Below are 25,318 nucleotides of genomic sequence, written 5' to 3'. Positions count from 1 at the left end.
GGCTGTGATTTTTTTGCTCTTCTTTCTTTTTCTTTAACAAACCACCGCCTGCCAGTATCCAACGCTCAACTATCTCGAAGCGCTACGATGCTGGTTTAAGAGTGGCCTTTCAGTAGGCTGCTCGTCTTTTATGAGCGGAAGACCAAAATCGTCGTCCCGTATCTACTATCCTGGATTCTTTGGCCTGATAGGATGGTTCGAAGGGTTGATACATCTCACTTCGAATAGTTACTGCGTACTTGTGATAAAGATATTTCATTCATGCTCAAAGTAAACATTAAGATACTAGAATAAATGAATTAGGGGCATTTAGAACATGTATGCAACTACATGTACTCTTCTCGGCACTTAAGTTATTCACATCAGAATCATCATAGGGATCAATGGTAAATTCACCGGAATCAGTGCAAATTCTTAGTTCCTCATAAGCCTGTACGAATCTGCCTTTTTATTCCAGGATTCCGGGTATCAAGTGACTACTCCTACCGCCTCCCTGCTCTACTGCAACACAGCACGGAATTCCTTCCACCGTTCTGCCGCAACCTTAGCAAACTCCCTCATAATCGCCGGTCCAACAACCGTGCCACCACTTTTCGATATGGCCAGGATCTTTGTTTCTCCCTTTGTGTTATCAACCACCATCGTGACAGTCTCATCACATAAACTCTCCTCGAGTCTATCCGGATCCACCAAGATCCAAAACTGACCACTGCCCTTCTTCTGCTGCCTCTCCTTCGCCGTAAACACAGCCACCGTACAAGCAACCGGTAATCCATGTATACTCAACGGCACAGCCGGCTTCTCAGTAGTCGGTCGGGAACATAACACCATCTCGCGATCCACATCCCAATACGCGTACGGTAACTTCGTATCCCTCAACGCAGCCAGGATCGCAGCCCAAGCCACATCAAACGGGTTTCCATCGAACGAAATAAACAGGACGTCGATGTAAAGTACCCAATATGCCTTAACCTCCTTCACCGCATCTTCCTCGTCATTATTATCTTCCTCCATCCCCCCCTCGGCCGATGTTGTAGTAAGAGCTCCATCGCGATTATATATCCTCAACCCCTCCGCACTCAAAACCTTCGCACTATGAAGTAGTGAGTATAAACGCGTACTCAGCGTCTGCGCGAGGGTGGTCGGGGGTACGCCGGGGAGGAAGTTTGGTGCGCAGCCTGTTGCTAACTCCACATTCGGAACAAGTAAATCGTAATCTCGTAGTTCGTCTGTTCTCGCTATACTACTATTGGGGGAGGAGGAGGTTGGCGTGACGCGGTAATTTGGGATTTGGGATGTGAGGAGAGTTTCGCCGCGTACACCGCATATTACGGTGGTGTCGCCGGATCGCACGACGGCGCTGCCGTGGGCGTGTGATAGGGAGGATGTGTTTATACTATAGGGACGCGGTTGGCGGGGTTGGCGGCCGTTGGTTCGTGAGGAGGGAGGTGTGGTTGCCGAGGTAGGGCCGCTTGGTGGTTGGAGGTTTGCGAGGAGGAATGGGTGTGGTGAGAGTTTTGCGAAGGTTGTGCTTGACAGCGTCAAGGAGCTTGACGTTGCCATTTTTCTTGTGTATTCTTGGATATACCGGTGGCTTTGTAAGAATACAAGTTCAAAGGTGGGTTTTGGAGTGGAAATTATGAATTATGGTTCGTCAATGCTTCGTGAACGTCGTGGTGAAGGTGTTTGTGGTGATGGTTTGAAATTTTGGGAAAAGGCTACAGCAAGCCTCGCGGGGTCCATTGAAGCTACAGCCAATCAATGATAATCGATACCCAAAGCTATCTCTTATCGTATTCAATCCTAGGTGGTTATCAGAAGCGAGCTAATCCATTATGGGTAATACCTGTTTTGGTAGGTGGGGTTCATGTATTTTTATACAAGTCGCCGAGAATGTAGAACTCAACTTCTTCTACATCATGGCCGGGGACTTTACAGGAAATCCGAAACATTATGCACATAATATCTATTCGGAGTTACTCAACTTCTCGGGGCGTTTTTTTCTTAAATCACTCAGACCAATACCATCCCCAGTTTACGCCACATCCTATAGTATCAAGCCGTCAAGCAGCCACTATCACAAACTTCCAACAACAATACTTGGCTTCTATTTTTCTAGTGTACAACCTGTTCCTCTATCCCCAAATTCAAGGCGATCGTTTAAGTGCGGCGTTCAACGGAGCTCCGTCCATGTAGTACGCAGCATGGCTAACGAGACCCTTCTCCTCGCCAGTCGTGGCCAAGTGCAGAACTGCAATAGCTGAGAGAACAATAGTCTCCTTCTCCGGGTCATTCTTGACCTTCCACGTTACACGGCATTCCTGGTAAATTCTATTGTCGATCATGTCTAGATAGTGGACTTGTCAGCATTGAGGCTTCCAAAATGAGGTAAGTGGACTTAAGCTTAGGACGTACCGAAGCTGTCGACATCGTGATGCATCAGCTCTTCTCTACTCCAAGTTGGAACGAAGAAGTTTTGGATGTTTTCGAGTCCCTGTATGATAGGTCGGTTGCCGAACTTCACCGTTGCGTTCTTCGTATACACGGTATCGAGCTTAGACACATCGAGCGTATCGTTGATGGCAAGAAACTGAAGATGATGAGTTCTGGTAAGTTTGATCTAGACGGGTTTAACTTACTCTGTCCAGCCACGTTTGGACTTCGGATCTGGATGTCGGTACGAAAGCCATTGTCTTGATTCGATTCAAATTCCTCAAGGTCCTCAGGGCCATAACAGTTCTTAAGATGCTATAGTAAGAACGTTTAAAGTATTTCAATCTTGTTCTTATATATATAATTCTTTAAACCCTCCGCGCATTGTTTCATAATATCCTTCTTATTAATCTGACCGCATAAGCAACAATCGTCACCATTTTCCTATTTAGGAAATCATGGATCTAGACGACTAGACGGCGAGTTTACTAGTGAGGCACTACAGCTACAGACAGGCGATACCAAGAAGACTAAACGGAGCCTTGTTGGTTTCTGGGCAAGTTTATAGTACGTTCGTGATTTGCATTTGTCACCACGGCTTCTCTGCTTTGAAATAGATATAGGATCAAGATACTCTGCAGTTTTGTTACGAATACCTACGGACACGTACATAGTCTCAGAGATTCATCAATTGATATCCGCCGAACTACAAGCCACATAGAAATCCCTTTAAATTTCGATCAACCCAATTGGTCGGAGTTGGTCACTGTGTTTTCCCACGAATATAGAGGTATTGCTCTGGCTAATTTTTGATTGGTCATGTCCCCTATCCGACGATGGGATTCCCGTGTAACACATGCTCGGGGAATAAGTAAGTTGCGTGCAGACAGATATATATTAAGCCTGTATCACCTCCATTATATTAAAAGACTTTCCCTGTCCTCTATATTCTGAAATTCGTAGGCCTAGTGGAATCATAACGAGCTGTAACACATTATGAAGTAGGTGAAATCAAGTCACCATTAGCTTCTTTAAATTCCCCAAACCCCTATGTACATACCTAGGTAGGACGGATCTTCCCGGCAGATCTGATAAGAAACACTCTATAAAACGTATTATCTGGGTTGATGTATATCTCTAACTACTAAATACATATCAAAATACATCAATAGGATTATTGCGAGTTTTCTAGTAACAAAATGAGGTATTTCGAGCCAAGTGGGTTAGACAATGGTAGTGTGCCATCCAGATAAACCAATCACAAGCGTCGCCGATGACGAAGATCTAAAGAAATGCAAGCCAAGACATCATTGATATGTCGAAGTTTTGAAATTTTTAGAAGCGTTCTAGAATCTTTGATGTCTCATCACCTCGTTTGCTTTGATAATATTCTACCTAGGAATGCAAGGCTAATGAATTCGTCATGTTGACTCATGTCGATCGCCTTCGCACCTCGTTACGGTGATTGAGGAACAACTTGGAAGCAATTGGACATCCGTGCGATATCTGTGCTTGGTTTGGATACCCCGCCGCTTTGTCAAAGGAAGACCCTGAAAATCATACGGTTAATATTCCGAGTGGATGCGCTCAACGTAGTCGCATAATTGCCGCATTTGATACTACGTCGTCGATATCACTATTGACCTGCGAATCATGGATCCTCTGATCGCTTCCGAGCTTGCCAGAAGCGCTGATGGCATTCCCTTACGCGCGAAGGAGAATCATGTCCACAGCACTTGGGCCAAGACTTTCTTGTCACGACCTGAACTGTATTTCCAACCGGAGACGCTGCCTGAGATTGAAAAGATCGTAAGGTTGGCGCACAAATGTCGTCGCCGTATCACGACTACCGGCTGCGGCCATTCGCCCAGCTCACTGACTTGTACTTCATCTTGGTTGGTCAACCTTGATAAGTATAATCGCATCCTTTCCGTGGACGCTTCTACAGGAGTCGTCGTTATGCAGTCGGGCATCAGGTTATATGCGCTTTGCGAGGAACTTGAGAAGTATGGGTTTGCGATGCCAAACCTGGGTAGCATCAATCAGCAATCTATCGCCGGCGCTATCTCTACCGGCACCCATGGATCAAGTCTTAGGCATGGCTTGATGTCCGAGGATATTCTATCTTTGCGCATAACCGTCGCAGATGGCACTACCAAGTTCTGTTCGCCTGAGAAAAACCCAGAGTTGTTCCGCGCCTCTATTCTTTCTTTAGGCGCTCTCGGTATCATAACTGAAATTACATTCCGGGCCGTGCCTGAGTTCACCTTGCGTTGGCAGCAAGTTATCGATACTGATGTGAAGATGCTAGATGCATGGGAGAAGGACCTCTGGACACAGACCGAGTTCGTCAGAGTTTGGTGGTATCCGTATACACGGCGTGCAGTGGTGTGGACGGCAGAGAAGACCGATGAACCACTCGTACCTCCACCAATATCATACTATGACGGCACACTTGGCTACTACGTCTACCACAACCTACTATACGTCTCACAATTCTTCCCACGAATCCTCCCTTGGGTTGAGTGGTTCGTATTCGGCATGCAATACGGCTTCCGCAACGGCACAACCAGCCAAGCCGTGCAACCCAGCCGTAAAGCACTATTAATGAACTGCCTGTACTCACAATTCGTCAACGAATGGGCCATCCCCCTACACAAAGGCCCCGAAGCTCTCCGACGGCTAAGTAGTTGGTTAAACCAACTTCCACCTTCGGATCCCGATTACGTTCCACATAATATCCCCTTCTCAGCAGAAGGGCTTTACGTTCACGCTCCGGTCGAAGTACGCGTTTCTAATACTTCGCCTTCTAACCCGAAGTCGCAAATCCCGAATACTAGACCGTTTCTCGATCCAACGGTTGAGGATGGCCCGACGTTGTATCTTAATGCTACGCTTTATCGACCGTATTTTAGTGACCCCCCGTGTCGCGATAGGTATTATGAGGCGTTTGAGTGGTTGATGAGGGAGTTGGGTGGCCGACCGCATTGGGCGAAGAATTTTGAGACGGATGGGGTGGAGATTGAGGGTATGTATGGTAGTAATCTACGGGAATGGCGGAAGGTTAGGGAAAGTGTTGATCCGGATGGGTTGTTTGCTGGGGCTTGGCATAGGAGGTTTGTACTTGAGGGTGGTCCTGTTCTTCCGCTGGAGGAGGCGGAGATTGGTAGGAAACCAAATCCTACCGGAGGTGTTGTGTTTGAGGGCGATGTTGGAACGGCGCGGTAGTGATTGGATATGATACGGTGTATGAGAGATGGAGCTTATGGCAACTCCGACATTAGGCTAGATATTTGGATGGAGGCGCCTTCTAGATATGTAAAGTTAATGGAAGCATGGTTGAGGCTTGCATGGGTAAGGGCTACCTGGATGCCTACCCCTATTTGTGATAAAAGGAAAGGTAGACGGCTACTACCACTGATGGTTAAGCTAGCTATGAAGAAGGTGGGATGATATGCGCTGTATCACTGGCGCAGCTTAAACATACTGCCCTTTATAATTGCACAGGCTTTCTCTTCCTTGCAATATTTTCTTGTCTACTACATATATATTGACGTCTGGAGTCGACATCCAACTTTGACTCTAGCTCGAATCGATTCTAATAAAGATATTTAGAATACACTATCGACAGGGTAACCTGTACTAACGAAATGGATTCACACTTTGTTCTTAACCCACAAGAGCCGGCGTCGAAACCGGGAAAATCAGAAGCGACACAAACAAGCCCCGGGCCGATAGTGACGCTACCGTCCATAGAATCAATCCAGCAGCCATCGCGATTTGACTTTTCATTTGAACTACCACCCATCAGAACTCCCGGTGAAATATCATCGACAACTGAGTACCCAGCTTCGCTGACAACTCGCACGCTATACCCACCATCGCCAGAAAAACAACCCAATCCCCACACCGAACCAGATTTCAGCGATGTGAATCAGTTAGTTGCGCTAATAAGGGAAAATCCGGGTTTTTTCAAGCCTATACCTAGTTCAGGAGATAGGCGGTCCGTCGTAGAGACCTGGTACGCATTTTTAAAATGTCCTATGCATGTCTCTAACAACGATCTGGAGCGAGTTATCCGCATGGAGCACTTCGTGGATAATGTGTATCCTCGGAGGTTCTTCTACTTGAAATCATGGGCGCTTCGGATATGTGATCTCGTTGTTTTGGAGAATTATCTGAAGAACCAGGAGAAGACGTTTGAAGAGTTACGAGTTTGGTATCTGATCTGTCGGGCTGAAGGACTAGGAGTATCTGATCGACTCATCGTCCGATATATTGGTTACTGCGAGTACGAAGACGGGCAGGTTCCACCTTCTCATCCACGATACGAACACCTTCATACGCCTTTGAAAGGTGTACTCCCAGAATTCCTAACGGGAATAGAAGCTGTGCTACCAGAAGTCGCAGAGTCGGTTCAAACTCACTTACTTCCGCATCATTATGGAGAGAAGACACCACTAAAACGTATAGGCGCCGCCTGGATTGAGTTCTTCGGTGTTGCATCTCTTATCAATCGCCTTGGAGATGAGAGCCCAGGACTGCTTCCGGGGGAAGTCAGAATGTCAAAACACGGATCTCTTGACTTTGACCCTGTTTCTTTAGCTATTCTCCCCAGGACCTTATCAAATACACTAGAAGATTTGTTTGCGAAAATGTGCGCGAAAGTTCAACCAAGCTCAATACCATGCCCACGAATCCCGCAGTTGGAAATGAGGCCTTCGAGGATTCCAGTCCTCCAAACCCAGTCAACACCTTTACTCTACAAGGGACTAAAGACACTGGTAGTGCTCGCCGGGAGAGATACGTACTAGAACGACTTTGCCTCTTGTCGGCCATTTTGGAGGGGCGAGAATAGTGAGGCAGACTTGATGAAAGACGTACTCAAGTCTATGCCTTCTATCGGGGGAATTGAAACTACTGACTCTAGTTTATACGCCTACTATTGCTTTACACCGTCACCTCAACTTTCCGGCAATGGATTAGCTAAAGTAAGTTTCCCCTATTACCTTAAGATCTACGTCTGTTATTAATATGGTATTTTCAGTACATGTGGCACTACATCGAGATCGTACAACCTATGATTTAGGTGACTATGGGAAGGCGAATGTTCGCAACCGTTTTGAAGGACGCCAGATGTGAAATGGGCCTGGATCGACCTAACGGGCCATTACATTCCCCCGAGAACTTCGCGCGGCCTTACGTAGTAGGTCTACACAAACACAAAGGGCACGAACCACTCTACTTCGTATATATCCCTCTACTAGACCCAGCAAGACAGCGGTTCACAGCTTCCCCGAGAACTACAAAACTTATACAGCACTTCATCAAACTATCAATGCAGCTAGTAGTTCTGGCTATAGAGGCTACTGTCGACGTTTTGGGTTCTGGCGATTTGCTCTACGAACCGGCTGATAAGGAAACGTGTATACAAATATGCAATAAGACGATAGTGCTGGCGCAGACGAGGAAATGTCTGCCTTCGACAGCGATTCATAGTTCGTTGAAGAAAACGCATTCTCTGTGGGTGGAATTGAAGGTGCTAAGGACGCTGTTGGACAGGATGGGGAAGGGGGATCATTTGCTTTTCCCGAGGGGTGATGAGAGTGGGTATATTGTGTAGTATGCCCTCTTTTTCATTGTGGTTGGGTGTCTGTTTATGGTACGCTTAAAGAGAAGCTATGGCATTCATTGCCTCTCTAAAAATGCTCTAGTATATGAAGGAGGGCTGGTAGTAACAGGTATGGTGACGTTAGTATGCTGTTACGGATATAGTTCGCTTTTATTCTAGACATTCGTTTTCTTCGGGTTATCATCATGAAAAGTCTTCAGTGTCGTGTTATACTTGACGACCTAGTATTTGCTAGAACTGTGCGAGAGTGCTTGCTTGAACATGGCGGAATATAGATACCTAGTAGGCATCCGATTCGGATGCGAACTCAAACAACAGACGGGCCCTTACATCGGATACACACAGGAACCGGGCGGAAACAGCAAACATACTAGGTGCCTATCCGAGAGTGAGGGGGTATAACTGCGGGGAATGCGTATACATTTCGAAATTTGTGGAAACCGTCATAAGGCGTGACACTTTGAGGAGAATGAATGGGCTTGTGACCTGGACTACCAGAGGTGGGAAACGTGACTAATGGTAGGAGATCAAAACCACCTAGGTAGGATGTAATTTCATGGTTCGCTACCTATTGAATCTGGATGTTGGGTAGAAAGGTTCCCGGACGCTTGATTCGGCGCACCGCAAATCCCATGGAAATACGTATACACAAGCGCCATGGGTAGAGTAGTTTAGGTACTATCTCGCGTCCCGGGAAACGTGGCCATGATGAAAGGGCTGAAAAACGAGAGAAAAAACCTAATGCTAACAAATAACCGGTCTCTAGTATAGTACGGTTTAGTCTGCCTGCCCGTTCTGGGCTACTGGAATATTGGACTAGATTAGGTTTGCCAGCGGACGCAGGAACAGAACTAACCCAGCGCCCACGTGTAAAAAAACCTAAGAAGCGCGGTAGGTGATGTGGCCTGGCTGGTATGCGGTATGCGAAACCAATGCGTTGTATGGCACTAGGGCAGGCGATGGGGTAGTGGCATTTCGGTGTGCTACTGAGATTTTAGTTACTTGTATGACTTCCTGTCTCAAACTTGCAGAGAAGCAAAGAGAAGAATATCGATGAGAGGCGTTGTTTGGTGACGGAGAAGAAAATAGTTGGTTGCCAAATCTGTTGTGATATGAGATGTAGGTCTCAGGTTGTAGATGAATATCGCCAAGCTTGTGCTTGCGTCTAGAAATAGGTTATAAGCCTGTTGAAACGCTTCGGGCACGAGCACATGGGGCGCGGGGATGCTATCCGCTCAATGCCTTCAATGCCCGCATCGTGGTTGGAGGCTACTATTTGTCCGGGCGGGCTAGGTTTTACTTGTCACTTGCAGACGGCACGGACAGATGGTGCTATAATTATTGTTGTTGTGCTTTTGCTGACGCTTTTACTGTTGCTGACGTAGCATTGATACTGCTGGTTCACACAGTGAGACTGCAGGCTGCCGCTCTGCCATTCCCATCATGGTGCCTGAATTACAGAAAATTGATTGCGTGCAGCGGACTACTACCTAACATCTCGTCTTGCTGCGCGGATGATTGGACGGGAGACAAATCGAAAAGGGGCCATAATATTTATAGTCATTTAGGGCCTCGTTCCTTGTTGTATTTGGGGGCGCAGTTGAATAGTGTGTTCAAATAAAAGTAATTCAATGTATTTAGAACTGTTTCTTTTGACGAAAAATGAAAACGATCATGATTCGTACTTCAGGCGAAAATAAGGGAAAAATGCAGACGGACCCGGAGATCAGGCGGGATGGAGACGCATCATGACCGGGCTAGAATCATGCGTTTCGGTCGAGCCTCTCGCCTCTTCTCTTAGCTTCGATGCTCAAAGGGCTTCAAGGGCTCGCTCGGCTCTCTCCTCACCTGAAGGATGGGTGGGAGCGCTATTGGAGACCCCTGGTCCCCCGGATGACTTTGCGAAGGATGTACCGCAAAAGTTTTGCAAAGTACCGATACTTGATTGTCTCTGTAGTTTGTCAAACCTCCTGAAGATCGGTTGCTAGAGCTTACTGCAACACGTAAATAAAAAGAGGAGAATAGAGCTGATAAGGGGAATATGGAGGACCTTGACCTCGCCATATTGTCGTATCAAAGGGATTTTGTTCCCCTCATTTGAATTGCGGTCGTATTGTAGTCTCTTACCCTTGTTTGATTGACGGCCGACTTTAGAAGGCGAACGGAGTTGAGAGTGGGAACACGAAGTAAAGAGCATCAGATGAGAGCGAATCTGTAAGCGCTTCTTGACACAAATGACAGGGGTCGATACGATAGCTCGATGGCCAATCCTAGAAATCCTAGAATCCCAGAGATCTCACAAATTCCGAGGTCCAACTGCATTCGTCAAGCAGAAAAGACATCCTAAGCTTACTGCGGGGGGCGATTAGTTGGCTAACATTTTAGACCTTTTGGACGGACCTGGAAGTGATCCACTCGGGCGGGAACAGAATCTCACTCACAACCTATACTTTTTAGGATGAGGCCGAGGAGACAGACCTTTTTTTTCTTTGATGGGTCAGGGGATGTTTCCTCTTTAGCCTCGGAGCTCGCTGAGTCAGTCAAGACTGAAAGAAAAGAATTTTAAGGATCGCCAAGGCACAGCATACTGTGTATTAATTGTTGATCAAAGACGAAATTGCTAACAAATTGAAGGGATAAGACAGTGAATGGAAATGACATCTTAACTGTGTGGTTCAACGTTTGCTGGTAGCTACCTTTTTTGGTTGTGAGATTATGGGGGAGGGAAAGAATACGACAAGACGAAACCTTGGAAGAAAAACGGGCTAATAACGGTTAGGACGATGATGACGACGATGGCACGAAACAAGGTTTCCATCGTCAATTTTAGGGCGTTCAAGTTAGGACATTACAATGATGTATTTAGTAGATTTAGTAGGGTCGAAAAAGTACATCACAACAAGTACATTCATAAACCTAGTAATGGTCGGCCTGATCCAATGCCCCGTCGCAAATACATAGTAGACGCCAACAAGAACATGGATCTTATTTGCTTGTGGAAGAACAATGACGACATGGACCGATTGTTCCCGTCCATGAAGAATAGTGTAATGCAGGATTCCCATATAACTTATACCATGTGCATAGTGGATTAAATATCCCAATATTCATTCATGGATCCCTTTTTAAGTTAAGAACTTGCATTGGAATACTGCGCTGAATACTGCACATGTGCACTGACGATTCCGATAGGTTATTCCGTTTGTTGATTTCAGACCCCCCCCGACCCTGGTCAAGCTTTCCAGGTCTACGGGTTGCTCTCTCCTCAACGACTTAACTTTCCAGGAGATTTAATTTGCAGCTTCCTTTTGAGAGCAACATCCTCCAAGGCCTTACTAAAGGCTAGACAAAATAAACATCATTTTAGAGCGAAGGTGTGTGACGGGTCGCAGCTACAGCCTACCATCTAACCTACCTCATCACCTTCCTTACTACCTAATTCAACGCACTCATTTAATTAAATTACCTTATTATCAATTATTTATCCTTTTTTTCACCACGTTTTTGTCTCGTACCATCCCTCTTCATCCCTAACACCACTAAATCATCATCACCCAACCAAAAACATTGAACAATCTAGTCTGGTCCTAGTTGCTTCCCCCTACCTATCTCGCTACAACTCGCAATTCTTTTCACCTTCGTCTTTGTCTAGCTATTCTGTTGCTGCTCAATCGGTCGGCAAAATCAATTCAAATTTCTCTTCCTAAAACTGTTCGGACATTCTCGACTTCATTCCATTGGCATACAAAGAATAGACGGGAATAATACCTTACTTACCTAGGTACCTCGCGATCACAGTCTCTAGACCACTCAAAAAAGGTATTGTACAATTTACTTCACACAAGTACTGTTACTTCGATGTCCCTAGACAATACAGCCGCCACTTAGTCTTGCTTTAGGCTGGTGTTACCCTTGTCAAGCCTACATGGATAGGTCGGTCGGGTGCTTCGAGCGAGCGCCTAGGCCTGTCATTGATTACATACTACCTGCAATCCTTCCCACTCTTGCAGCACCTCTATCTGCGCTCTACGTACCTAATCTCTAATTCCTCTTTGGCCCTACATTGCTCTCTCTCTTCGCCGAGCCTACCGAGAAAGACATTCATCTTTTCTTTCTATTGTCCTGACTCAGGAACTACAACAAAACGACTGACTGGCTCATAGTCAGCTCCGTCTAATAGACAATCGACGTGCTGATTCAACCATCCTAGTTTTTGGCCTGTGTGCCCTCACGCCAATAATACGCCCATATCTACCCTTCTATTGCCGATGGTCAGCTGGTCTTAGGTTCTACGACATAGGTCTCACCATAACACCAACGATAGCGTGATATCGGCTCGATGAACAGCCCTTCCACCTTTCGAAAATCATTTTATTAATCTTTTAAATCATTAATTATATTACCTCTTTGTAATATCTGCCCATTCCATACAAAATACGAGAGCGGGTTGCAACATCTTTTGGACCTCTTGGTCCGCCAGCCGTCAAGCTGGATTCGTAAGTGCAGTCTATTTTCTAGGCCGCTTTATACCACAACACCCGCGATTTATACCTGTAGCAATTGGTTTAGACCTTTGTATTCTATTATACTCAATTAGAACCGAAATTATACAATATCCGGTATCTCCATTCCAGGTTAATATGTACTAACATGGGTTGGGTCAGCTTCATCCACGTCGCTGCTTGGTCGCAGCACCGGAGCCCAAGTCCCGGTCCGCAGCGTACCTTAGGCCATCTCCGATCCCTCTCCAGCATGTCACCGTCCGCTATTTCCCGGTCAAGGTCGCCGGTAAAGTCACAGTCCTCGTCGAACATAGCTACCGAGATGATGGTTCCACCCAAAACCGATTCTCTCAACGCCCCGCAACCTAAGAGGATGCCGTCACAAAATTCTTTAATGGAAGACCAAGATCATAGTACAATCCCCGACCCTCGAATACGCGTAGTAAGCCCTGCGAACGGCGACAACCTTCACCCCGACTTAGACCAGGAAGTAGCCGCGCTTAGCACGAAGCTCATCAACGCGATCAACCATCAGACGAGTCTTGACGACACACTTTCGGCGACAAGGCAGGATTTAGAAGCTTCTCGAGAACGAGTACGGGAACTTGAGGAACAAGTAGCACGTCAACAAGAAACTCTATCCGGCGATGTCTGGGTCAAGCGCAAAAGTGTTGAGGCCGAGAAGAGTAAACTTTTGAACCGGATTGTCGAAGAAAAGAAATTGCGTGCTGAAGTTGAAAAGGACAAGAAGAAAATAGAACAGGAACTGGAGACATTGACAGTTTCGCTATTTGAAGAGGCAAACAAGATGGTTATCACAGCCAAAGAGGATGCAAAAAGGGATCAGGAGGCACTTCACCGGAAAAATGAACAATTAAAGGCTCAATTGGCTGATACCGAAAGTCTCTTGAAGTCTCAACAAGAACAACTGGCTGAGTTAAAGATAGTCATGGAACAAATAACAGCTGAACGCGACGATCATAGTGGTACCGCTCCTTCATCTCCAGGGTTTAGCAAATTTGATTCAAGAGATGACGATACCCAAATCTCCGAAGGCATATCACATTCCGGCCCCGTGGAGTCGTTTCCTCCTACGTATCCCACCAATCTAGGTCATCTTATCCATCCTGTACTACGAACCGATCTTTCCGCCTACGACGACTTCGTGTCACTCATCCAGACGTCGAAGAAAGTGTCCAATAGCCGAGCTTCGTCAGGGTCGTATAGTGGACTAAACCCTCTTCTTAGCTTTACTGGTTCTGGACATGCTTCAGCTCCATCGAATTCGTCGACAGCTTCTCTTTCTACCCTTGCAACTCACAGCCCGAACGTTTCTCCGCAAACGCCGAACACACCAGCTTCAGTACTTAGCTCAGGGTCTACTGCTTCATCCGCCCCATTGCCGCCTTTGAAAGACACCAAATTTTACAAGAGGGTGCTAGCTGAGGATATCGAACCTACGCTCCGCCTTGATATTGCACCGGGTTTGTCATGGTTAGCCCGCCGATCTGTGCTGAACGCAATGATGGAAGGAACTCTTGTTGTGGACCCGGTCCCAACAACTTCTCCTTTCCAGGCAATTAGTAAACCTCAGTTCTATCCTTGTTCACTTTGCGGTGAGGCACGTAAGGATACGCCACATCTACGCAACCATCGCTTCCGAACGAGCGAGTCGGACTCTGCCCAGCGATATCCCCTTTGCAAGTACTGCCTCGATCGCGTGAGATCGACCTGCGACTTCCTCGGATTTCTACGTCTAGTAAAAGATGGGCATTGGCGTGCCGAGGATGCTGAATCCGAGCGAGCTGCCTGGGAAGAGAGCGTTCGGTTGCGAGACCAAATGTTTTGGAGCCGCATAGGTGGCGGAGTTGTTCCAATAAGTAGCCATGGCCATGGTCATTCCGTCAGCATTAGCGAAAGATCTGTCCGGAATAGTCAGGATGCCAACGGGGCTCCAGCCGATGTTCAAAAAGAAGACGAGGCTAAGGGCCCTGCTAATGAATCCGGCGAATCTGAGTCAACCCTGAAGCGGGATGAGCCCCAGCAAGTTGGCACGCAGTCAGAGAAGGCAGTTATTAATCCTGACGGCCAGACCGCAACTGAAACAGAATCTACTGCCATAGAAACGGCAAACGAGAAAAGCGAAAGGCTTTCCCTCGCAATTCCCGATGCTTCTACCAAAGAAGCGTCTGATTAACTTTTACAATTATTATGACATCAACCTAATAACCCCCTTCGAATTTCACGCACAAAAGTTTCATTAGAAGTCATATCGTTTCCGCGCGTACATACTTCGCTACGCTGGCCCTTAGAGCAACATTGTGTATAATAGCTAGTCATTAGAGAACCAGTTGCGAGTGAGCGACCCGAGGTGGCATGGGTCGTGTGATATTGGCATTGGAGCATTTAGCGGGCCGGCGTTTTTTCAGGAGTTTGTTGTTTGCCGTTTTACCAGTTGTCCCTCGACAGGGACAAGTAGAAAGTGTGTCGGAACTGAGAGGATTTCCCTCTCCGGGGTACTTAGGGTCGGGTTGGGGCCATGGGTGCTCTATGGGTGTGCTGCAAGCCCTCACCCCAAAAGGGATTTGTGGCGCTTGAGACAGCAGACAGTCTTATCATAAGTCTACGAGGATGCGTCTACGGCTACGGAGACCCGAAGAGAAGTGAAGAGAAGGTCGAATCATACATATAATAGGATGGTTAGCAATATGATGTTGCACTGAAATGCTGTCGTGTTAGATATTCTACCCTAATGTGTCTACTAGTGATACGTGTTTGTTGTGATAGATATTCGTTGTTAGGTTACTTAATGTGCTGTTCTGAGGGTCAAAAGCTACGAATCCTGACTGCCATGTAATATCTACTTCGATGTATGTAATTGTACAGGAATTAATTCCAAAGATATTTACTTCTTTCTACCTCTCATTGGTTAACTTTTGACTCAGACTAGGTATCTACACATCTAGAAACCATCACGGAGGAGGCCGAATTAGTAATTGCAATTTCATAACCACCCGATGCCAGGGCGGGACGATAGGAAATCTGATGACCACGGAATAAACCGTCCGATTGCAGCCGTGTATTCCTTCACCGGCCGAGTCAACCTAGATTCGGTAACCAGGGGAGTGATCTGCCTGTCTACTTAAAGTCCTATGTTATTGATTTATGTGATATTTAAACAGGCCACAACTCATTGATAGCCCCCGGGTTAGTTTGCATTTTTCCATGCCGGTTGTCTTCGGATTGCTTTCCTGTCCTCGCAGAAACTGGGCAGGCAAGGACGCAGAAATGATAGATAGAATTGCCCCCATGGGGCCAAGAGCTACTATCCCTTGCCTCCAGCAGAAAACTTGCCGGCTGGGCTGCTGGGTTGAGTGGCTGGATGGGGGATCATCGAGAGAAAAAGCAAGTCATCTACACCGGTCGTGATCGGGGAGTAACAAGGTTGCAGTGGGAAACGCCCAGATAGGAAGAGGCTTGACAGGCATTATTGTTTCGGGTTGTGCGTACATATACCCATTGGTGGTAAGGTATGCGTGGCGTAGTGTCCTAACGATTGGATTGGTGTAGTCCTAGGAATATTGTTATAATATTAACTTGCTGCAGACTTTCACCGAGTCTGCATAAAAATCGAATCGATCTACATAACTGCAAAAGTAAAAAGTGCAGGCTTCGATCCTTCTTCAGAAACCTTCAAATCTCCCCTCCCCCCACTGAATGCTTCCAAGCTTCCGATGTACATACATACATCTGTAATAGCGGGCCGAATCCTTGTCCCGCGTCTCCCAACCCCATGCCGGGTATGCAAGTTGTAACTTTGTATGTATGTAAGTACTATGTAGTGCAGTATAATCAGAGCATAATCTTATGTCTCATGAAAGTCTAATATCTCAAGTACTTTTTACATTGATTGGTGATTTCAACTTTTCATCTTTCCTCCTATTACATCACCGGATCATCTCTCCTCGAATCCTTCCCTCGATTCAACCCTTCCTTTCCGTACATGGGATCGACTCACCGCGTTACAACGCTGGTCTTCCCGCGGCTCGCTTAAGTATCTCTAAACGGCCAAGGCTAAGCTGAGCTAGGTCTAGGGTGGGCGATGAGGTGGTATCAGGAAAGAGAAAGATGCCTGCGAACAATTCGCCCTCCTCCAGGGAGGGAGATCGCTTGGCCTGCATTAAAATAATAGGGTATCATAAGGCTATTTCTCTAACATAACTATCTTCGTTGTTACTCGAACCTTTTTTTATTCTCTCCTATTTTTATTTAATATTCTCGTGTTACCTTACGTATATCCCCCAAGTTTACTTGATACAACACCGATGTGAACCTCAAATACCACCGTAGCGTTCTTACGACTTGCGACATTTATCTCCATAGTATCGGATAACTTCCCCGGATACTAGCTGCTGGCTACACCCAAGATTCTCTTCCATATGGGGGTGGATACAGCTAGTTGTTACCCAAGTAGTGACACGACAGGAGACACAATACCCAATTTTGGGGATTAGCTGTGTGACTTCGAACACGATCCGAACCCGTTCCCGTAATGGCTACGGTGCCGGATCCCGAGACTAAACCCGCTTCTTCGTCTCCACCAGCATCAGCTTTATCCACCGTTACCGTTAACCCGGATCCGAGTATACCACCTATTAAACGGCGTGCTCCTATTGCTTGCCGAAGGTATAGTGGTAATATAGAGGTCACCGTGGTGTTTAGCTCTAATCGACTTCTTAGATGCCGACGAATGCGTAGCAAATGTATTCATGAAAAGGCAGCTCCTTGCAAGTCATGCCTAGAAGCGAATGTGCCCGAAGAATGGTACATTTTATCTTTGATGCCAATTATCATTAGCATTTCCATGGCTTACTCTACTTCAGCGTATTCCCAGCACGTGGTGCCTTAGATCATGATCGCTCGTTTCGACACCCACGCCAGAGAGCCGACAAGAGACTTAAAAGCGACATCAAAGTCAAGAAAGAGTCTTCCTCGCCAGGTTTTGTACGCGATGTTCTCGCCGACTACAACCCCCCAAAGCTAGAAAACGAATGGGATCTGCTCCCAAGCATCGAAGTTGTAGTGGACGGCATCAATGCCTTCACGAATAACTTCTTCCAACTAGGGTTCATCCCTAAAAAGTATTTTCCTAAGATGGTACAGGAAAATCCATCGTCCGTGAGTGCATTCCTCCTATTGAGTATTCTCGCAATCTCAGCTAGGTTCAGCAAGGCTTTGGCGGAAGACTACGGTAGTGGACTCAAAGCGGCGACTGAGTTCATGCATAAGGCGCAATGCCTTGCCACCCACGAGCTTTACCAACAGCCCACCCTCGAGAGGTGCCAGGCGTTTTACCTGTTGAGTATTGCGGAGCAAGGAAGTGGGAAATCAAACACAAGCTATGTAAGATGATACTCTGATCAAGGAGTTGATAGGTCCAGTCTTCTCATTTGCAAAAAAAGATCAGCGCAGGCATTGCTTTTAGGATGGCTGCGCTTATGCGACTTCATCGGGAAGAAGCCTATGGTCCTATTACATGCAATTCGCCCATAGAGCACCGGTTACGAGCCGAGTCCGCTCGACGTACATTTGTAAGCCAGGCATTTCGAGATATGTTACACTACCTCTACATCTTCACGTATTCTACGACTATAACTAAATATCGCTCTACTGACTTCGAAATCTAGTGGATGCTCCACAGTACGTTGAGCTAAGAATTATGATTTCCTCTACCCCTAACTGATTACTAGGCCAAGATAACCTTCATTCAGGTCCCTATAAACCCCTATCACTGGCACCCGGCGACATAACCGCTCTTCTCCCTAGCGATGAAACAGAATTCGAGAATGGCAAGATTCCTGAGCGCCGCGCTGCCCTCGATGGAACCCCTCCAGCTATTCAAGATCCGGGTCTCACGATACTCAGGCCAAGATCTCTATTTGCGTCGTTGATGCAAGCGCATAATCTATGGGGAATCATCGCTCGACGACTCCTTTTTAATAGGAAATCTGGTCGGCCTAATGATGGCTGTAGTGAATACGCGAAATTGAACCGGAGGCTTATGGACTTCGAACAGAATCTTCCGAGTGACCATACGTTTGGTAAGATCCTGCTTGGTGGTTATAGACACTATGGCGAAGATCTCGTAAGAATAATTGTTTCCTCTCAAATCGCTTAGGATGTCGCTAATACTCAACTCGTAGGCGTATCTCGGCTTGACTGGTTGTGTTCGACTTTGTCATATTATTCTCCGTAAAGAGTATATGGAAGAGTATGCGACCCCCCTTAGTTCGATCGAATTTTGCTAAGTTAGGTATTAGCATGATTCGGCATGCTGATGGGAACCCTTCGAACCCCGAGGTAACCTTTTATAAAGGCATGGCTAGAGAATTGTTCTTCAACGTTAGAAAGTTGTACTCGCAAATTGAGGCCCATTACGAAGATGGCGTTGAAGGGAAAAGAGTTGGTTCTCAGATGGCTGTAAGCAAAGCTAACAAACATTATAGTCGAAGTAATTACTAAATGTTTCTAGGGGTTCATTATATACGGTTGTGGATTATTGGCTTCATATTTATGCAAATTTCCTCAACGTAAGAGTTCTTCGTTTTAGAAAGTCGTCGAACATGCTGACCAAGCTTACTTAGTGGATGTCCATCACGTAGGGCAAAATCTCGAAGACATAAAAGCTGAAGGTCGCGCCATGTATACTCGCATCGTATCCGTACTAAGGGAATGCCAGAAGGCGTGGCCTCTGGCTGAAACTTGGTGTAACGGCCTAGAGAAATGGTATGCGGACTCGAATCCTGAGCGAAGGACATTCCAAGGCGGTACAATGACTGATGGGGTAAGCCTGCTGCCAAATGAATAACTATGATGTCAAGGTTAACTTCGTGTATAGAAAGAACCTCAACCTTACGCCCTCACTGTCATGCATCCCCGGACTACCACGAGTCTTCAATCCGAAGCTCTTAACCCTACTCGACTACGTACCACACCTCCGACAGCTTTTGCAGATGAGCAACGACAAGCAGTAGTCAGCAAGGTTACTGAGCCACACCGACTCGCGCCGTTACAACAATCACCGCCCGGCTACGCCCAACCAGTGTGCCTACCACCGTTATCGCAAACCCCGTACGGGGCACAATATCAACAATCAGTTCCCCCTCCACTGACACTGCCTCCTCCACCATCACCACAACAGCCCTCTCACCCGCCAAACTACACTCAACAATTATATACAAGCTCCGGTCTCGATATGCTAGCCCAAGCATCCCACCAGCCGTCAACACAAACGGGAATAAATCCATACCAACAACACCAGAGCACCGGATATTACCCCGAATACCCAACATCTGCCACCCTCAACGACGGCTTCGACAGTAACTTACAGATTCTCGTCGATGGCGCAAGAAGCCAATGGCCCGGGACGGACACCGATGCCACGGGCGTTATGTATGACACATACGACATACCGAGTTATCTACCCCAGCGGTGAGAATAACCGAAATTTCCTTCGCTTCGTAACAAATGTCACGGCGGCTTTTGTCATTCAATTGTATGAATCTCACCACTCTCAGGCCGACCACGGCCACAAGCATTTAGTCGTGGTTTTCAACACACCCACTTATCACTTCACGAATATATAATGATATAACACAGGGTTTCAAAGTGTGCATTATAATTGTTTCACTTATCCTTCATCTGTCTTTCTACCTACTATGTACTTATGTATTTTAAAAATTTTCACTTTCTTCCAGCTTGTCCAATCTAGGTAATCTAGGGGAATCTACGACGTTATGATATTGGATGTAAAAGGGACGGAGTATTGGGAAGAAAATTGTTTGATTTACAGTTATACTCGGAACTTATATATGTTACCTGCCCTTCTATGAATAAATATCAAACCTTAAATCCATTCTTACGTTGTTCAAATAGTTCTGGATTCGATCGATGGGGGTGAGCCTGCTTGAGAAGATAAATTTGTAGAGTATTAGATCACGTCATAATTCGCTCCGTTTGTCGTAAACATGTCAAGCTTGCGAGAAACCGTAATATAGGTACTCTAATATCAAGCCCGTTCACAACATGCCCTAGTTTTATGATAATCAGTTTTTAGCTTACTTTGCCCTTGCTAGCAAAAGGCATACATATGATAACCTCATGACACTCATCGTTTCTGCAATTCTGAAGGCCACTTCACTACGGGATTCCCTTAGCATAAATATCACATCAAATACTACGTTATCAGCTTCCACACGTCACAACTATCGTAAGTTGCCAAGCGTAACTGTAAACTAATATGGGGTAGAAAGGGGCTTTATTTTGTTGATATCAGCTCTCCACTACCAAACCATTCTCATCGCGCGCTCTCGTTATTTAGGGGGTAAAAGGGGAATTAGGCAAGCCAGAAAGCCGAGATTAGGATCGAGCCATCGTGCTTCACCTAAAAGCTTGGCGTTATAGTCACGACCCCTTGCAATTCGTCGGAGCAATCGAGTGAACCGTTCATCCTGGCTATGTCCCAATCTCCCGGCGCCACTTGACGAACCTGGGAATCAACCAGTGGAACTTCCAACTGGTGTTATATCTAATTCACTTGAACCAGATAAAAGCCCGGGCCGACTGCGTTGGGCCTGATGTCCCTTGACATCCTTTATCTATCCATTCCTTCGCCCCCCTTACATGAATTCATAACCCTATTCGAGGTAGGGCGTACATGACGTTATCTTCTCTCTAAAGGGGAAGGACATATCTCCGTTATGGCTTTGCAGACCAAATCGAAGGAAAACTCAGCAAATGTGGTGGTGTATGGGGGTATGTGTTATGACTTAGGGAATTTCCACCAGTAATTGGGCAATGGGGTTATTGGATTAATAGTGTAGGGTACGGGGTTTTATATACACAAGGGTCTCATTTCGTGTTGGGGTCTTCTTGGTGCTGTGTGGTGAATTTTCGTGCTGGGGCGGGCGGTGTGTAATGCTGGGTTCTCCTCCGAACTTTGTATGCAAGGCCGGACCTTGGTCGGACTTGCTCGTTGGGAGGATCGAGTGTCGTGTCGCGTAACTAATACGTGTGGGTGGGGCTGGCGGCGATGAAAGTGAAGAGTTGCTTAAGTTCAAGTCTGTTGCATGACAGACGAGGATCCACCAAGTTGTCTCTTAACTTGTTCCCGGGCCCATCGAGCTGTATCAATGGTACGCGACTGGAACTCTCGGTTTGTCTTGGTTTCCTTGATCATGGCAGTGACCCAGTCCTGCCTGAAAGCGTCAACGAGCTCGCCGTTGGGGAATGCATCAGCTAAGTCACTAATTCACATTTATTAGCATCCACACACAGTATTTCGGGATTTGAATAGTCTTACCCAATCACACCCATGGACGATCGCATGAGAGACTCGCTGCGGTTCATATCTTGGGAGATTATATGTAGTAGTTGGAATATCGACTGCACGTATGGTTGGAGGGCAGCGGCTGTTTAAGGATTAGCGACAACTAAACGTCTGGTAAATTTGAAGGATAACTCACTCTTCCCACTGATCTTCATAGCACCAATGATACCACCCCAGGCATCCATGATTCCTTCTCGTAGAGAGATGACGTAGTCATAAAGTTCGTACGAACCATCCGGAGCAGCAGTCACGGTTGCGGCCTGTTGTAGGACTTGGGCGACAACTGAGAGGTAAGTTTCAAAGTGACCGCCAATGGCGTTGGCGATATCGCCGAAACACTGGAGGATAGCAGGCTTGAACTGGTTTGATAGTGTCGTGCTCTGTGAGATGTTAGATACGTAATCCAATAAATGACCAACATATCACATAAATGTGGTATATAAATCAGAAAGAAAATTAAGAAAGAAAACGAACCCTGAGATTGTTCAAAAGATAGTTCATGAAGTTATCGCAGTACGGTTGACTACGCTCGCCCGTTGATCGAGTAATGTCGCTTACTAGGCCAATAGCCATAGAGCATAAACTGGGCTCTTCTTGGTTGGCGAGAGCATTGTACAGGAATGGTGTGAAAGCGTCCATGTACTTGACGAAATCTTCTTCCATAGCATTCGACAGTCCGCTGATCGTAGCGAAAATAGATTCTGGAACGCTGGACTTGGCACCGGCGGTGTTCAAAATCTGGAGCGAGGCATGCATAATTCTGTCACCTTGAGGCGAAATTTCCTTCTCCAATCGCTGGATAATCGACTGGAGCACAGTGCTGAGGCTTGTTTGCATTTCTTCCAGCGCGATCTTGTCCTCTATGCTGACAACCTGACTTTGTAGGGGAACAGTCTCTTCAAGCCTCTTAATAATAACATCCGAGAGCTGGGCAATAGCCGGGAAGCTTTCCGTGGCTGCGTGCTGGACAAACGCACTGAGAACTTCATAGGACGTAGTGCGGACTGTAGTTTCCGAGTTGGGCGCCGCGGTTACCTCGAGTATCGTCTGGACGCTGTTGTTGAAATGGGGTGTGAGAGGGTTTGAGACCGCATCAAATTCCCCAGAAAAGCGCTCTGCAAGGTTCATCAACGCCCAGCAGCACGACGCCGCCATTTTGGCGTCGTGAACACCAGCGAATAATGATCGGATGAGAGGGTCTAGATGCGTGTTAGGATCGATGGCCGTTGAGCACGCTTCCGTAATGCGGCCCAAGGCGTAGGCAGTTGAATCCTTAACGAAGGTAGAGCTGTCATCCATCATACTGATCAGGATAGGTAGAGCTTGCTTGACTATAGGCTCAAGCACCTTCTCCTCGGGTCCCTCCATAATTGCCCCGAAAGCAGCTACCGCAGCTTCACGGAAATGCCAATCTTCAGATCGGAGGTGTTGCTCAACGAACTGAATAACCGGTGGGATAATGTTGGGTCCCACGGCTTGGGCATAGAGCTGAAGACATTGGTAGGCGGCACGTGCTAGGTTGTATTCCTCGTCCGTCGCATCCTCATCTTGCTTGGTTAGGAGTTGTAGCAGAGCAGGCACAACTTCGTTAGTGGCGACGCGAGCGAAGTTGTAAAATGGACGCATCTGATCGGCACTGTCGACCTGCACAATATTCTGTTAGCTTATGTTAAATCAAAAAGCGAATTTTAATGACATACCTGCACATTATCCTCTTCGATGTTGATCTCTTCCTCGCATACAGTACTCCAGAATTCAACGGCGAGCTTCGCAACATCCTCATCATCGTTCTTCATTCCTAGAATAGTAAGACCGAATAGAGCCTTCTCCATGTAGTATCGCATGTTCTCGTAGTAAAGAGCCATTATGCGGTTAAGGCAGCCAAAGGCACCCTGCTGGATTCGCGCATCCTCGGCCTGGGTAGCCTCGCAAACAACCTGCATAATGTAATTTCTCTCGCCCTCATGCTTAAAGTTGTTGCCAACGAACTCGAGGGAATCACCAAGCGCGGAAATAGCGGAAAGGCGTACTTCGAGGTTCGTCTCTTCCTTGCGTGCACCTTGAACGACAGCCGTGAGAATAGCATTGGAATGTCCGATTAGGGCGCTTCGCAGATCAGTGTCTTGGCTTTCGCAAATGTAGCCTATACAAGTCAACGAGGCCTGCTTCTGATGAGGCGCACCCGAGCTAACATTTTGAACCAAGACCTGTAGGAGGTCAGGCCATTGACTTCTAGGAAGTTCGATGACAGCGATAGAGGCGATGACTTGGGCGGCTGCCTGGCCAGCTTGCGCGTTGTTGGAAGAGAGGGTCTGAATGGCTAGTTCCTTAACACGGGTCTTGGTCTCTTGATCTGTGTGTTGGAGCCATTTGGCTTGGAATTCGTGCTGGCGAGCGTATTCGCGGGCAGAAAAAGCGTTCTTCAAGGCGAGACCCGCAGCGACTCGGATATTGCCTTCGGCATTTTCGTCTGCTAGTGACTGTACTAGGGTCGCTAAATACAGAGGCTAGAAATAGGAAAAAACAAAAAGTCAGTTCCTACAGAAACTAATTATAATATTAAGGGTGCCAATGATCACTTACGAAGTTGTTCTCAGCAGCTTGTGTAAGCTGTTGTTCGGCACCAGTTCGCGTAGCCGCGTCTAGAAGGAAGGGGGTGGAAGGTCAGTGAATGAGCCGACGAAAAGAATATGACGTGTAGTCAGGGGAGGAGAGGGCACGCGAGGCGCCCATGACGGCCAATGCTCCTAAGTACTTACCTGGGGACAGCGAGTTGCTGAGAACAGTGTTGATATCACTGTTTTCGGCCATAGTGATTGCGCAACTGACTATCTTGGTATTTTGGTGTTTTTCTTTAGGTGCGGTCCAGATTGTTAAAATTCAATCTTAGGACGGCACGGGGTAGTAAGGAGTAGTAAGTATTATTGGTTGCGGTCAGATGCAGACTAAATGAAGGGAAGGGGGGGGTTGTTGCTTCTGCGGTGGAGGATTCAAATGATCCAAATGACCCAAATGGGTTTGACGAAAAAAGTAGAATGAATAGCTCCTAGAAAGCAATAGAATGCCTCCTAGGATCCGATTAAGACTATGTAATGTAGTCCGAGACAGCAAAGGACGTTGTTGTTGTCTGGTGGGAAGACGTCGAAAGAAAGTTTTTGGGAGGGAAAAAAGCGAAAATTGACAAAATGCAGCGTTGAAATGCTTTAGTCGTCAATGCTACTAGTAGGTGGGTTCTATTGTAGTGCGCCAGTAGCGACCTCTTATTTTTTTTTTTCCTTTTGGTAATAAACTTAACGAGGAAGGCGGACTGGATGTAGCGGGTCCCTTTTTTATTTTTGTTGACAATCAATCACTGGGTCTGTC

General features: G+C 46.7%; 7 protein-coding genes across 7 annotated transcripts; 4 read left to right on the top strand and 3 right to left on the bottom strand.

Annotated features, from left to right (window-relative positions):
- Nucleotides 1–50: 50 nt before the first annotated feature.
- F4822DRAFT_388999 (ribosomal protein S5 domain 2-like protein) lies at nucleotides 51–1,705 on the bottom strand. Its single transcript, XM_051456937.1, has one exon. The coding sequence runs from the start codon at nucleotides 1,561–1,563 to the stop codon at nucleotides 499–501; it is 1,065 nt and encodes a 354-aa protein (XP_051317718.1). The 5' UTR covers nucleotides 1,564–1,705; the 3' UTR covers nucleotides 51–498.
- F4822DRAFT_388995 (uncharacterized protein) lies at nucleotides 1,706–3,032 on the bottom strand. Its single transcript, XM_051456936.1, has 3 exons — nucleotides 2,640–3,032; nucleotides 2,416–2,590; nucleotides 1,706–2,347 (listed from the first exon to the last, which is right to left on the bottom strand). The coding sequence occupies exons 1-3, from the start codon at nucleotides 2,730–2,732 to the stop codon at nucleotides 2,148–2,150; spliced, it is 468 nt and encodes a 155-aa protein (XP_051317717.1). The 5' UTR covers nucleotides 2,733–3,032; the 3' UTR covers nucleotides 1,706–2,147.
- Nucleotides 3,033–3,712: 680 nt separating this feature from the next.
- On the top strand, nucleotides 3,713–5,872 carry F4822DRAFT_110022 (L-gulonolactone/D-arabinono-1,4-lactone oxidase). The gene has a single exon (XM_051452449.1). The coding sequence runs from the start codon at nucleotides 4,087–4,089 to the stop codon at nucleotides 5,659–5,661; it is 1,575 nt and encodes a 524-aa protein (XP_051317716.1). The 5' UTR covers nucleotides 3,713–4,086; the 3' UTR covers nucleotides 5,662–5,872.
- F4822DRAFT_110029 (uncharacterized protein) lies at nucleotides 5,873–7,428 on the top strand. Its single transcript, XM_051452450.1, has one exon. It carries the CDS (start codon nucleotides 6,084–6,086, stop codon nucleotides 7,245–7,247), a length of 1,164 nt encoding a protein of 387 aa, XP_051317715.1. The 5' UTR covers nucleotides 5,873–6,083; the 3' UTR covers nucleotides 7,248–7,428.
- A 5,287-nt stretch (nucleotides 7,429–12,715) lies between these two features.
- F4822DRAFT_436091 (uncharacterized protein) lies at nucleotides 12,716–14,764 on the top strand (the record flags this gene model as incomplete). Its single annotated transcript, XM_051462271.1, has 1 exon — nucleotides 12,716–14,764. The coding sequence occupies one exon, from the start codon at nucleotides 12,716–12,718 to the stop codon at nucleotides 14,762–14,764; it is 2,049 nt and encodes a 682-aa protein (XP_051317714.1).
- Nucleotides 14,765–17,119: 2,355 nt separating this feature from the next.
- Nucleotides 17,120–20,062, top strand: F4822DRAFT_425157 (uncharacterized protein; the record flags this gene model as incomplete). The annotated part of the gene is made up of 11 exons (XM_051460288.1): nucleotides 17,120–17,253; nucleotides 17,308–17,391; nucleotides 17,451–17,970; nucleotides 18,030–18,158; nucleotides 18,255–18,267; nucleotides 18,318–18,712; nucleotides 18,771–18,838; nucleotides 18,888–19,047; nucleotides 19,100–19,157; nucleotides 19,212–19,411; nucleotides 19,466–20,062. 11 exons carry the CDS (start codon nucleotides 17,120–17,122, stop codon nucleotides 20,060–20,062), a joined length of 2,358 nt encoding a protein of 785 aa, XP_051317713.1.
- Nucleotides 20,063–21,682: 1,620 nt separating this feature from the next.
- Nucleotides 21,683–24,766, bottom strand: F4822DRAFT_425156 (ARM repeat-containing protein; the record flags this gene model as incomplete). The annotated part of the gene is made up of 7 exons (XM_051460287.1): nucleotides 21,683–21,872; nucleotides 21,929–22,037; nucleotides 22,092–22,335; nucleotides 22,430–23,599; nucleotides 23,656–24,462; nucleotides 24,539–24,597; nucleotides 24,715–24,766. 7 exons carry the CDS (start codon nucleotides 24,764–24,766, stop codon nucleotides 21,683–21,685), a joined length of 2,631 nt encoding a protein of 876 aa, XP_051317712.1.
- Nucleotides 24,767–25,318: the final 552 nt, after the last annotated feature.

The sequence above is a fragment of the Hypoxylon trugodes genome, assembly GCF_022578975.1.
Source record: "Hypoxylon trugodes strain CBS 135444 unplaced genomic scaffold F4822scaffold_2, whole genome shotgun sequence".
Lineage (NCBI taxonomy): Eukaryota > Fungi > Ascomycota > Sordariomycetes > Xylariales > Hypoxylaceae > Hypoxylon > Hypoxylon trugodes.
Note: the sequence above shows the minus strand (reverse complement) of the source record. Positions and strands in the feature narration are given on the sequence as shown.

Coding starts and splice junctions, on each gene's coding strand:
- F4822DRAFT_388999 (XM_051456937.1), bottom strand. CDS start 1,563: ATGGCAACGTCAAGCTCCTTGACGCTGTCAAGCACAACCTTCGCAAAA.
- F4822DRAFT_388995 (XM_051456936.1), bottom strand. CDS start 2,732: ATGGCCCTGAGGACCTTGAGGAATTTGAATCGAATCAAGACAATGGCT. Junction 2,591..2,639: donor TCCAAACGTGGCTGGACAGA/GTAAGTTAAACC, acceptor CATCATCTTCAG/TTTCTTGCCATCAACGATAC. Junction 2,348..2,415: donor TCACGATGTCGACAGCTTCG/GTACGTCCTAAG, acceptor TCCACTATCTAG/ACATGATCGACAATAGAATT.
- F4822DRAFT_110022 (XM_051452449.1), top strand. CDS start 4,087: ATGGATCCTCTGATCGCTTCCGAGCTTGCCAGAAGCGCTGATGGCATT.
- F4822DRAFT_110029 (XM_051452450.1), top strand. CDS start 6,084: ATGGATTCACACTTTGTTCTTAACCCACAAGAGCCGGCGTCGAAACCG.